At 37.8% G+C, this 14,017-nt stretch overlaps 1 protein-coding gene across 2 annotated transcripts in view; it reads right to left on the bottom strand.

Annotated features, from left to right (window-relative positions):
• PREX2 (phosphatidylinositol-3,4,5-trisphosphate dependent Rac exchange factor 2) overlaps nucleotides 1-14,017 on the bottom strand; it is a gene marked incomplete in the record, with an annotated part of 373,689 nt that overhangs the window by 237,686 nt on the left and 121,986 nt on the right. For both annotated transcript variants that reach the window (XM_027772626.1, XM_027772627.1), the window contains 1 exon segment: nucleotides 7,572-7,675. In XM_027772626.1, coding sequence (XP_027628427.1) covers nucleotides 7,572-7,675 — 104 coding nt within the window.

Raw genomic sequence — 14,017 nt, 5'->3', positions numbered from 1 at the left:
AAGGCATGGAGGGCAACCGTGGATGCCAGGGACAATGTGGGAGGAGGATGGGACATGGCAGAGGGTGAGGGATGGGGAATCAGGGATGGCAAAACAAAAGGCAAGGTATGCAGGACATAAGAATTGGAAAATTATTTGCTGAGAACATGTATGTTGATGTGCTTGATTGAGCCAATGCACAGTGTATTTTGGATGGAAAATTCATTTGTGTGTTGTGATGGTGTATAGTGAATTAATGTAGAGAATGAATAAATTTTAAAAAATGCACTACGCTTTAAAAGCTCACTAAGACTAAAGAAATTCACTTTGAACGAAATGTTTAGAAAGAACTAACACAAACTTGTTTGTTCCACTAACTTAACTGTGGAACTTGAACAACTTGTGATGTTCAGTGTTGCTCTACTTCAACTTTCAGTTTTGGAAGGAGTTTTATAATGTATTTCATGCGAAGTTTTGAAATAAAGCTTACTTTTGCTAAATTAAAAAAAAAAGAAAAGAATTTAAAAATATAGTTTTTCTGGTACCAGCAGTTGGCATAATGGCTATGTCGCTGGACTCTCATGTACTTGACCATGATTCAAGTCCCAGACCCAGTGGCTTAAACTCACGCTGGGTGCGTGTGCGTGTGTGCCCAAGATCCGAGAGGAGAATGGAGGAGAAGGGACTGCAGCATGGCCATCGCCCCGGGGAATGATTTCTTGGTTTCTGTCTCTTTGTCTCTTTCTGTCTTTTTGGTGAGCGAATGTGCTCTATAGCAAAAACTTCTAAAAAAAATACAATTTTTCTTTTTAAGGTTTTTGTCATAGGGTGTGTGCACTTGCTGGAGAGAGAGGGTGAGAGGGGAAAGTGGGAAATCACCTACTGGGGGCATATAATCCCTTCCCCTCCTCACTTCTCCTGGGATTTGGGGCACACAAACATGCAACTGCTGCGAGTTTCAGGGTCCAAGGCCTGAACATGGTAAGCCATGTGGAAGTCCAGTGCCTAAACCACCATGCCAGCTGCTGGCCCCCCAAAATACATTTTTTTTTTTTTACATAGGATAGTTTATTAAAGAGCAAACACAAGAATTTGCAAGTTTTGGTGATACTAAGTATTAATTTTATAGAAAGTACCAAAAAATAACAGAACTAAAATTGTCATTCTTTAAATATGGAATATTCAAGTCCAATGGTCTCTACACACTGATTTCTTCAAAAAAAAAAAAATCCAAAGGGCAGACCTGAATAAGTCACTAATTACTTTGCAGTTCTACAGTTTGCAAATCCTTTACTTTTAATTCAGCACAGTTTTCTATAATGAGATGAGGTTTATCCTAAACTGATGCAGCTATAAATCTCAGTGGACGTGCTGGTCTCCTTTCAATGCATTTGCATTTTAATAAGATGGACGATAGCCAACTATTGTATACTCAGGCTACGAAACAGAAGAAGTTGCCAGGATATATTATTCAAAACATCAAGAAATTGATGTCCAAATAATGAATTCAACTCTCATTCTGGTGATCGCAGTGTGACTGTATATATTTCTATGGGAAATTTTTAAAATTATAATTTACTCACATTATGAATATTTAATGTTGAGAAAATCGTTTTTTAGAATATATCTTTGATTTTATCCAATAACAGAAGGAAATTTTCTGATGTCCACAATAGCTTATGACATGATCATGAAAACAAACAAGTTCTACTGACTTTTCCTTTAAAAACTCTAAAAAGTAACTCATCCTTTGAGCTTTAGAATTCCTAAATATCTTTCCTTAAATTAATAACAAATTGAAAATTTCAGTGTATAGAAATGAACTATTATACTCTTGGTACTCTTTTAAACATTGTAAAGTTATTACTACTTTTTAAATAAGTATGTATTGCAATTAGGTTGTGCAATGAAACAACAGTAGTTAAGATAATGATGGTTTATTCAGCTTACCATCATGAAGCAATTAAAAACTGTTTATTTGGAGATAAGCCATGTAAATAAAGATGCCTATCATTAAGGTAATGCTTTCATTTAAGTAAAAATGAAATAGGATACAAAATTATAGTTTATTTTTCTAAGTATTTAAAAGATCTATGTATAAAAAGAAAAACTGAGGGACCAAACGATGGTATAATGGTTACATTGCTGGACTCCCACATAGTCAACCACAGTTCCAATCCTGGAGCTGGCAGCTTAAAACTCACGCCAGGCCCATGTATCTGCATTCCCAAGATTCTGAGAGAAGACTGGAGGATAAAGGATTGCGATATGGCCATCTGCCCTGGAGGATAATTTCTCACTTTGTGTCTGTCTCTGTCTCTACAATGAGTTCCCCTGCTCTATAGCAAAAATCTCTGCAAAAAAAAAAGAAAACTGAGTATAAATATATATATATATATATACATACACACACACACATATATATATCTGTGTGTGTGTGTGTGTGTATTTATGTTTGTGTGTGTGTGTACTGAATATTTTAAACCTTTTTATTCGTCTTTGGATGATGGGATCATCTAGAACTTTTCATCTTTATAATTTTCTGCAATTTCCACATTTTCTTTAATAAGCAAGATTTAATTTTATAAAAGCAATTTATAAAACAAATCTTAAGATGGGGCCAGCAGATGGCATGGTAGTCAAGGCACTGGACTTTCACACGCCTATCTATGGATATAATCTAGACCCTGTACCTTGAAAATCACACCATGCATGTGTGCGTGTGTGCCCAAAATGTTGACAAGGAGAATGGAGGATAAAGAATTACACATGGCGGGAACCAGCAGTTAGCGTAATGGCTATGTCGCTGGACTCCCACGTAGTCGACCGCAGTTCATGTCCCGGACCCGGTGGCTTAAAACTCACGCCAGGCGCGTGTGCGTGCGTGCCCAGGATCCCGAGAGGAGAATGGAGGAGAAGGGATTGCGGCGTGACCATCTCCCCTGGGGGGTGATTTCTCGCTTTCTGTCTCTATGTCTCTCTCTGTCTGTCTGGCGAGCACATGCGCCCTACAGTGAAAATCTCTCCAAAAAAAAAGAAAAAAGAAAAAAAAAAGAATTACATATGGCCATCTCCCAAGGGGGTGATTTCCCATTTTCAATTTCCCTGTCTCTCATCTTCCATCTCTCTCTCTCTCTGGCAAGCGCACACATCCTATGACAAAAACCTAAAATAAATTAAAAAAAGAAAGAAAGAAAGAAAAAAATCTTAAGATGGTTTTAAATGTTTACATTAAAAATGACAGTTGAAATTTTTCTTTAAAAAAAACTTTAAAAATGCCATAAGATTAAAAAATATCCATCTTATCCAGTTCAAATTTGACCACCATATTGAATTCTATACTTTTCCCAATACTAAACTACAAATCATGTGTTTCTAGAGCAACATTCTTGCCTCTGTCCAACCACACAAAAAACTAGTGTGGCTGCCCTTAAGCTATTAAGAATGCAAATGATCTAGTGCTACTTTTTGAATGGATTTCTAAGCATGACTATGAAAGTTAATTCTACATGGTTCGATAGCTTTCCTACAACTGCTCTTAAACTAGATTTTTTTATAATATCATGATTAAACTCAAACTCACTGAAAGAATCTTCAAAAATGAATTAATTTAGATTCACTGAAATGAAAGTTGAAATCTAGAGAATGATCAAATGGAAATTTGACCACAAATTTAATGTTTGACACTTTCTTTGAACATAGACAATAATGAATAACATGAATAGATTTAATAGATATGCAAATTTTTATACTTCTTCATGTCATGCTATCATTTAGCTAAATTTTTTTTCTATATGAAAATATAACTATGATATACTCCAAGTCATCAAGCATGGTAAATAAAATTCCAACCATATTTATGTCTCAAAGATTTCAGACATTTAAATAAGTAGCTGAAAGTTTCTATAATTTATGCCAAATGTAATGTCTTTTGTAAGTTTTAAGCTAAATCAATGCAATTAATTGTCTTAGAGCTTCTTCCTTAGAAAAGAAGTACTCAGTTTTTTAATCATTTAAATGGAAGAAAAACTTCTCTATTCAGTTTTTCATCATAAGTTCTGAGTTTGCTTACAAATTCATCTCTATTTATTTTGTAATTTACACCTAAATATAGAATTGTTGCTTGGCTTTAGTTTTGGCAATGGGCAGATGAGCTTGACAATACTAGCCCATCCCTCATTCAACTTATCCAGAGTCCAAGCGTGGGAAGTACTGGGCGTCTGGCATGGATCAGATCTGCTGATACCTATCAGCACCAGAGCTCCAATAATAAAGTAATCAGACTTAACACCTGAGGCACATGGAAAAGAAAGAAGATCCCATGACAGAAATGACCAAGGAATGAGAAAGGGACAAAGTTGGTGAGCACCCAGACTGTCTTTCAGAAGAAATAAGCAGCCAAAATGAATCTCTGTTCACTGACACCCTTCCTTTTCTACCACGGCTCTCCACTTGGTCCCCGCTGATTTAATAAATGCAGGTCAGCAGGCAGCGTGGTGGTTAAGGCACTGCATCCCACATGGCTGACTTAGCAGTTAGTCCTGGACCTGGCATCTTGAAAACCATGCAGGCTCAGGTGTATACCCAAAATACCAAGGGAAGAATGGAAAAGAAGGGATCATGGCATGGCCACCCCTCTGAGAGGTATTTTCTCACTCCCTCTCCCTCTGACTCTCTAGGCAAGCACAAATGCTCTCTGGCAAAAATCTTAAACAAACAAACAAACAAAAAACTGCATGAAGCTGCTGTTCTCTGGTCTCTTTCTCAAGGTATAAACATGGAAATCCAGCAAACTTAACTCTAGTCCAAGCTCTGTACTAAACAGCTGGGGAAACTTGGATGAGGTGGTTCTTAAACCTGGCCCCATTTCTATCATCTGAAATGTTAACAGGATATATCAGTTGCTCTTTCAGATCCTAACCACCTTTAATAATTCTATTTTTAAATTTCCAAGTCTAGCAGAGGATGTATACTCCCCCCAGAGACCTAGTTGATAAACCCATGAGAAAACTAAATTTTCCTTGCAGGAAGCTGGGGGAAGGTATCCAAATGCAGCCTAAAAATTCTCTAAGTGACCTTGTAGCAAGTATTTGCAGTCAAATTCCTGTAATATGTTACTTATATATCTTCAAAAAGAGAGAGAGAGAGAGAAAGAGCTCTAATTAAATAATACAAAGTCTAATTAATTTCATCACCCTATTTCAATGGAAGCTGAGGCCTACAAAGTCAGTAGTCAACAGGCTACTTCAGAAAACCCATTTACAACAATTACATATGTCCTGATATTTTCTGTCCTCCTTTAATTCATACCCACTAGCATCTTAGACACTGTCTTCACAATGCCTCTATTCCAGGAACTGAGGTCCTGAAAACTAGAATCTTACGAGCACCAAAAGAGCTGTTTCATGAGGCTGAATCCAAGGACCGCTGCAAAAGCTCTATCCAAGTCAATCCTCACAAGACCTCGCTCCCTGACACCTGACACAGATAACACTGAGGACTGCATTTCATACCCAGGCCTTCAAAAGCCCTGGGCTCTAACATTTTCCTTTCTTTTCCTTCCTCAAAGTTTATTTATTATTTCATTTGTGAGAGAGGGAGAAAGACACCTTGGGCAGAGTCTTCACCCTGTAATCTTCCCCCAGCCCTGCAGTCAGCCAGGACTAAGAGTGTGCCTGGAATATTCAGGTAGACCCAAATTTAAACCCGGGGCCTTCTGACAGGGTCTTCAGCATCAAGCAGTCATGCCTCTTCTAGAGCAAGGAGAAGGACGTGGGACACAAGGGTGAGTTGCAGTCCCTCGGGAAGTGAGGCCAGGAGATCCGTGCCCATGGAAAAACACAAAAGGAAAATAAAGTGCCAAAGGAACAAGGCACAAGTGGTTCCATGAGGCAGAGGGGGGCCAATAAAGAACGGAGTGGAGGCTTCACGTGAGCTGCCTTTATGATCTTTCTCCCAGGTTAGTGCAAAGCAGCTTTTGGGTATTCTCTTAAATGTTCAGGTTAAAGAGGCAAGATGGTTCTTAACACTGTAGACAGGTAGCATTTCTAAGTGTCACTGCAAAGTCTTCTTAGGAAATATAAAATGAATTACTGCCACCATATTAAAAAATGTGTCCATTCTGTTATGGAAAGATACTTTACTGGGTCCCACATGTTAGCATCGGAGTATTTGCGACATGTGGGACATACAGTCTGCAGCACATAAAGGGACTTGAATGAGATCTCTGCCTGGGCCAGCTGTCTGACAACTCTGCCTCTCCATCCCATCCTTAGCTAATAAGGAGTCTCTCTACAGGATGACGTGCTCCCAGTTACCACCCGGGTGATATACACTGCATGCCTTCTGCAATCACAGGACATAATCTCTGTTCATTATTTTAAGTACTCTATAATTAATTAGGACATTGACAATGGGATAGAGAAATGCATAGGTGAGCAATGAAAATCTGTGCCCCTAAGAGATTATAAACATTTTCTTCTCCTTTGGGCCTCCAAGATGACAATGAAGGCATGTGGAGGGTGGAAGAAGCCAGTCTGGGCCCCAGTGCCATATTCACATTGAACATAAACATTTCTTGGTCCAGTCACTGTGGGGCTGGGGACCATAGCGTAGACACGGGCTTGGATCCCTGGGTTGTTCTGAAAACATACCAGGCATCTGGGATTCTAAGAAGCTGAAGGGTTAAGGAGGGGGGACAGTCACATGGGAGACCCTATCGAGGGTGTATCTATGCCCTCTCTCACTTTCTCGCTCTCTCTGTCTCACATACACACATGCTCTATCGAAAAGAGGAAAGAAGACATTTCTCCATATGGAAATTAAAGTCATTTAACAACAATTAAGATCTTTTGCTTTATCTTGTCATTTTTCCTGCCAGTAAAATTAAAATGAAATTCTAAATAAGTGATTGAGAAAAAATGTTATTAAGTTTACTAAATATTCCTTTTATAAGCTTTTTTCACATAGAAAACAGAATTTATTTTAACTTCATTTTTTTAAACATTTGTGAGTAATCTCATTTATGAAAGTCCTTATCTTCAAATCTACAGAGCAAAACTTTATTACCTTTCAACAATAAAGTTCTTAAAATGAGCAAAGATGCCATAAGCCACAACTTTTCTTTACAAGCAAATTAATCATCTATATTAGTAACAATCGTATAGCTTAAACAAATCTAGTTTTCTATATTCTAGAGTGAATGTAAGAACAGAAATACCACATATATCCTTATAAAATGTAATATTGAAAAATCAATTCATGCATTAAATATTTTCCATATAAATACTCACTACCAAGAATTATAAATATCCTGCAATTAAAGCACAATGGACATTTTCAGAAAATACACTATTCAGCTATTTCTCTGTATCTGTGTTTAATGCTAGTGTATTTCAGTCAAATATAATCGTCTTTTTTTACACTAGTCCTCAACTCCTTCATCTCACCTTCCTCCTCCCTACATGACTGTTCCAACATAATACATAGTATCTCTAAGCTGTCATACACCATAGATGAATTATTCAAGTGAGACTTCTGTCTTAGGCAGGTGTCCATTACTGGCATTCCAGTTTAAAGCACTAACCACTTACCTGTACCATCATCCACATTCTCCACTTCCATCACCTCTGTATTGATTCGGCCACGAAAAAGGTACCGGTGACCATCTGTGGATGCCTTACTATTCTTCAATCGTCTTCAAATGGAATGAAATCACAAAGACTTTGTTACTAAATAGAATTGCAAAGTGTTGTTAAAATAACATGTGTTAAGTAATTCTTTGGGTTTTTTTTTACTTGATTTTTCCTATTTATAACAGCACAGGTATATTTATGAGATGTGACTTATGTACTAGTGTTTTTAAATAAATGTAAATAAAGTTTAAGGGATCAGCAGGTGATGTGGTCGTTAAGATGCTGGACTCCCCACATGGCTGACTGCAGTTTGAGTGCTGGACTTGAAGGTTGGCTTTCACATTTTCTCTCTCTCTCTCTCTCTCTCTCTCTCTCTGTGTGTGTCTCTCTGGTGAGTGCATGTGCCCTATAGCAAACTAATAATAATAATAATAATAAATAAATAAATAAATAAAATTAATTCTAAAGAAAAAAATACAGTTTGAGGCTAAGGACTATGTACAACGGGAAAGATATGTGCTTTTGCTCAGTTTGGGCATCAGCAGTGGACAATCAAACTCTGGGATGCTAAATGTCGGGTACGTTAATGTTTCATTTGACTTGCTTTTACCTTTGTTTCTCATTGTTTTGGTAACTAGTAATGATTCTCATTTTGTCCAGCCCTGGTAAAGATCCAGTAACTATTTATAGTCTTTCTTCAAAGAAATGAATGTGCTATAGGATCTTAAGCTGACCAATAGCTAGCTGTAAAAATACTCTTCTGTGGGATCAGCAGTTGGCATAATGGATATGTCGCTGAACTCCCATGTACCCAACCGCAGTTCAAGTTCCAGACTCAGCGACTTAAACTCATGCCGGGTGCATGTGCGTGCATGCCTAAGATCCCGAGAGGAGAATGGAGGAGAAGGGTTTGTGGCATGGCCATCCCCCTGAGGGGTGGTTTTTCGCTTTCTGTCTCTCTGTCTCTCTCTGTCTTTCTGGCGAGCGCATGCGCCCTATAACAAAAACCTCTCCAAAAAAAATTTAAATTAAATTAAAATAAAGTACTCTCCTGTATTTTTTTATATGATCACTGTATAGTTTGTTGAACAAGCCTCCTATTACATTTATAATCCTATAAAAAGATTTAAAACAGTCTAAAACATTGTGTAGAGTATGTTTCATAACAGCTTTTAATCCACAAAAGAATGTGAGCAAAATAAAAAGTCCAGTGTCCAAAGGAACACACGGAAATGAATCAGGTAGTTATATATTTGAATTATTAAAGTAGATCATATATATATATATGTATATACAGTTGGTTTTTTTAAGAGGTTTTTGCTATAGGATGTGTGTGCTCTGGTCAAATTAAAATGAATAAATAAAGTCAAATAAAATAATTTTTTAAAAAAGTTTATGGAAAAACCATGTTATAAAAGAACTATTCATGAAATTCCAAACTGTTTTGCACCAAAAAACTCATACTTCAATTCCATTTTCAACAAAGTTTTGAAGTAACTTCATGTAAATACAAGAATGTTCACAAATAGCAGAAAAATTGGAAATCACTCTAAAATTAGTTAATAGAAGAAATAATTAAATTGCAATTTATTCAACCAATGGAATATTATGTGTCAGTTAATATAAGTAAATTACTGCTACATACAAAATAGGTATATATTTTAGAAACAATACTGAATTCAAAACATACACTGCAAAATCTAAGTACACTGTGGCACTTTTATACAAAACTCATAAGCAAGCCAAATCATATGAGTCGAATACTACATCATGAATTATTATTTTTTATCTTTCTTTTTTAAAAGAGTTATTGTATTTAACTTTATTTATTTATATATCTGTTTATTCATTTATTTATTTAAATTTTACTGGACTGGGACAGAGCAAGAGTGAGAACCAGAGAGAAAGTGAGAAAGCAAGCCTTTGCTAAAAACCTTAAAAAAAGAATATGACCTTAATATAAATTAATCAGATCCTTAGTTCTTATAATATTTTGAAAGTTCAGAACAAGTCGGTTACTCATGCTTTCTGAAGGATCTCTAGATCTTACAAAGTATATGTTAGGATAAATTTTATGAAGAGGATAAAATCTTCAAGGGAAAAGTTGGTTTATTCACATGATTTCTCCAGTCTTAGAAGGGAATAGACACATTGATCTATTTCTAATCACCATGTATTTGGTCCATATTACACATTCATTTAGGATTCATACCAAACAGCAGGGGCTTAATTTTGTACAATTTTTCTTATTTATTTAACAGTTACAACCATGAAACCATATCACGTCATTATTTGCACTCTAGTGTTAATCTTGCAGTATCTTTGGACATGATATCAGGCATAGATAAAAGGATGAGCTCAACTATAATAAAAGAAAGATCTCACTCTCTAACAGATGCCGTTAATCACTTCACTAAAACACCTTGGTTCACCTTGCAATTTTTATATAAATTATACCCAAGAAAAATTAATGCCCTCTTCTACATCTTCCTAAAGTGTACATCTATAAGCCCCAATCTTGCTATCAAACACAAAGAACCTAGAAAAGCACAGTTAAAAAATAAATAGCTTCATTTTCACATATAGTAAAAAAAAAAATTAATTTAAAAAGGACTCATTAAGATAGAGACTCCAACAATTTAATTCTTTTTTGGCTCTAATCCTAACCTGTGCCCTTTCATGAAGTTACATTCTGCAATTCTATTAATGTTTTCTTAGTACATGCCATTACATTTTTTAATTAATAAGACTGCATTACTAGAGAATTCTAATACTATTGGGTTGTCAGAAAAGTAATGACTCATTTTTTCCTAGACAAAGAGAAAAATATATCATGAATTTTTGATGACCTAAAACAAACCACATGGCAGAATTACCATCATCAACATAGTTGACAAATCACTAATTTGTTCCAGGCATCTTGTTTTTCTGACTTAGGAAAACACCTTTCAAGAGACACACCTATAATCTTGCCTTATAAATCAGTCAACTTTGTATCTTGTCATTCTCACTCTCATGGAAAATGTTTGGCTATAGTTCCCTAATTTGTGAACCTAGAATAAACAGTCACCCAAAATCTTGTTCTCTTAACCACTTGCCTTACCTTTAAATTGAATGAATAGAGACTATTGGACATGCGTCCAAGACACAGTTAGAAAGAAGCACATAAAGGCTCAGGAAGCTTCTTAGTTAAGTATCACTCTACTATTTTTGCTTAATCAACAGGCAAACCAATTTTGCCAAGAGCTCAAGAAAACATCTGCTAAAATAAGAGCATTCTGGAGAAAATATATACTCATGGTTTAAAACAAACAACATTATATAAATAATATTAACACATGAAATTACTTAAACCTAAGCTATACAGGCCCTATTTAGATTTCATTTACTTATTCATTTATTCATGAATCCTTTTAGTATTTCTTGATTGTCTATTACATGGCAGGTCTCCTGTGATCTCCAGGAAAAGAGCAGTGAATAAAAAAAGAATATATTGTTTTCATAGACCTTATAGGACTCGTTCTAGCAAAAGTTGCAGGAAACAATCAAATGAAAATATATCAGCAAGTAACAAGCACTTTCCAGAGACTGGTCAACAGTAACTAGGAGGTTTCATTAAATGGGATGATCAGGGAAGAGATTTACGAGGACATGATATTTAAGTGAAATCCTAAAGACATGGTGAATCTATATATGGGAAATTCAGAGGGCAGGGCATACTGGGAAGGGAAAATCACAATGCAAGGACCCTAAGATGGGAACACATGTGATACCAGTAAGGAACCAAAGAAAAAAGAAAACTAAGGGAAGGGTGGGCTTGGAAAAGTGGGGCAGGATGAAGTCAAAGAAACAAGCGTATAGAATTGTGCAAGCCAGGGTAAGGAGTCTGGATTTTTTTTTTTTGGAGAGGTTTTTCGCTATAGGGCGCGTGCGCTCGCCAGACAGACAGAGATATAGAGACAGAAAGCGAGAAATCACCCCCCAGGGGGGATGGTCACGCCACAATCCCTTCTCCTCCATTCTCCTCTCGGGATCTTGGGCACGTATGCACACGCGCCTGGCGTGAGTTTTAAGCCACCGGGTCCGGGACTCAAACCGCGGTCGACTACGTGGGAGTCCAGCGACATAGCCATTACGCTAACTGCTGGTTCCCGGAGTCTGGATCTTATCCTAGGACACCAACGACAGTGTTTAGCTAGGTGACAGCAAATCTATTTTGAGTTAGATACGTTGCTCTGGTTTCTATGTGGAGCATACATTGTGGAGCAGTAAGATAGGATGCATTGGGGTCAGGAGACAACTACTATCACCCAAAAAGGAGACACTGGCCTGGACTAGGGTAATGTTGGGGATGCGGAGAAAATTTTGATTTTTTTTTAATTGCCAAAAGTACATGCGCTTGCTAGAGAGAGACAGAGAGGCACTTTCTAGAGAGAGACAGAGAGAGAGAGAGAGAGAGAGAGAAAGTAGCCCAAATGGGGCATGGTCACTCCACAATCCCTTTTCCGATTCTCCATCCCATTCGGATTTTGGGCACACATGCCACACATATCCAGTATGTTTTTAAGCCACTGGAGCTGAGATTCAAACCACTGTTGGCCATGTAGGATCCAGCTCCCAATGCACAACACTAAATCACACTAATAGAGGGCTGGCCTTCTATATTTTTGTTTAAGATCAATTAATTGATATCTGTCTCTGTCTCTCTCTCTCTTTTCTTTTCCATGAGTGAGAATGAGAAAGTCAGCAAACAGGATCCTGATGCCATGACCCACCCTAGCCTCAGCCAGTGCAGGATTATGGGTGCACATATGTTTGACAAACTCAAGCAGAGCTCGAGATTCAAACCTAGAACATTCCCATGTGAGTCAGCCTCAGGGTGTGCCTCATTTTACCCACTGTGCCACCATCTACTCCCATGTGTTAAGAGCACACTCAGTAAGATTTTCTAATCAGCTGGATGTGGGAGGCTGAAGGAAAGAGAGGAACCAAGGCTAACTTACACTTTTGGAATTGAGGAAACCAATAGATGGGGAAAGCTGGAAGTGGGTTGCCATTAGGAGAGGCACTCAAGAATTCTCTTTCTTCTTTGTTATGCTAGAGAATCTCTCAGCATCACAGCTGAGCTGTGTAACAGGCAGGATCCAGTGGTTCAGAATTCTGGGCTAGGGCTTAGAGCTAGGGATTTGAGAACAAAGGACATGGACATGGGACATAAAGCAACAGGTCTGCTGACAAGCACCTGCAAAGAGCCTATGATGATGAAGCAGTAGAAGGAGCCATAGCAGAGCCCCATAGCAGTCCCCAAAGTGTCACAAAAGTAGAGAAGGGAGTGTTTGGAGGAGGAGAAAGCACTCAACTGAGTTAAATGCTGCCAAGAGAATAAGAAAAACTTTGAAGAGCAGAAAAGTGACTGCTGGGTTAGGCAACATGGAACAGAGTAAACTATAGGGAGAAAGCAGAAAAAGTGACCACTTAAATCTTTTTCAAGAAAGTCTGCTTATGAAGACTTTCTTTAAAAAGGAAGATGAGAGAGTGTGGCATAAGGGTGTTTTTTTCTTGAAATTTTTCTTAAGATAGGAAATATTAGACAATGTGTGGAGCCAAATAGGGTCAATAGTCAGGGAAGAGTGTCAGTGAGAATACCAGAGGAGGAGAGCAAGAACAAGAGACGATATTCAGATTGGATGCTGAAAATTGAGTTTAGTTTTGTAACTGTCGACACTGAAAAGGTAAAGTCATGACCACAGGACAGGTAGCTCAGGTGTAATAAAGGAAAGGATCATTGCAGATGAAGACTGAAGATTTTCAGGTCCAAACTTCTGGATAGATCCTCCCTCTGAATTTTGAACACTCTGAACATGGTGACAGGAGTAGGGTGGAAAGAGGATGACCCAGGAGCTAAAGCAACCACTAATTTCATGCATGGCAGGAAGATACAAGTGTTCTGTAAACGGGAATGTCTTAATCCACCACTAACAGCAATACTTAAGCCTGGGTGATTTGTAAAGAAGACAGGTTTATTTGACTCATGAGTCTGATGGATAGAAAGTCCAAAGGCATGGGCTGGCATGACAGGACCCTCAGAAGCAGAGAGGATGGGGGTGTACATGCAGAAAGAGACAGACCAACCTGGGGAAGCCATCTTCCTTTTATAACAACCCATTCTTACAAGAACTAATCCTTTCTCATGAGCACGGGGACTCACTGGGTCTCAAGAGTCAGCATTAATCCATTCATGAGAGTGACACCTCCATGATCCAGTCACCACCCTCTAGGCCAACCTCTTGAAGGTCACACCACTTCCCAGAGTCATTACACTGGGGACCAAATTTAAGAGCATGAGCTTTTGGGAGCAAACCACTATCCAAATCATAACAGGGAATACCCGAAAGGGAAGAGAT

The sequence above is a fragment of the Tupaia chinensis genome, unplaced genomic scaffold (assembly GCF_000334495.1).
Source record: "Tupaia chinensis unplaced genomic scaffold, TupChi_1.0 Scaffold000288_2, whole genome shotgun sequence".
Lineage (NCBI taxonomy): Eukaryota > Metazoa > Chordata > Mammalia > Scandentia > Tupaiidae > Tupaia > Tupaia belangeri.
The sequence above is the reverse complement of the archived record's forward strand: the minus strand, read 5'-3'. Positions and strand labels throughout refer to the sequence as shown.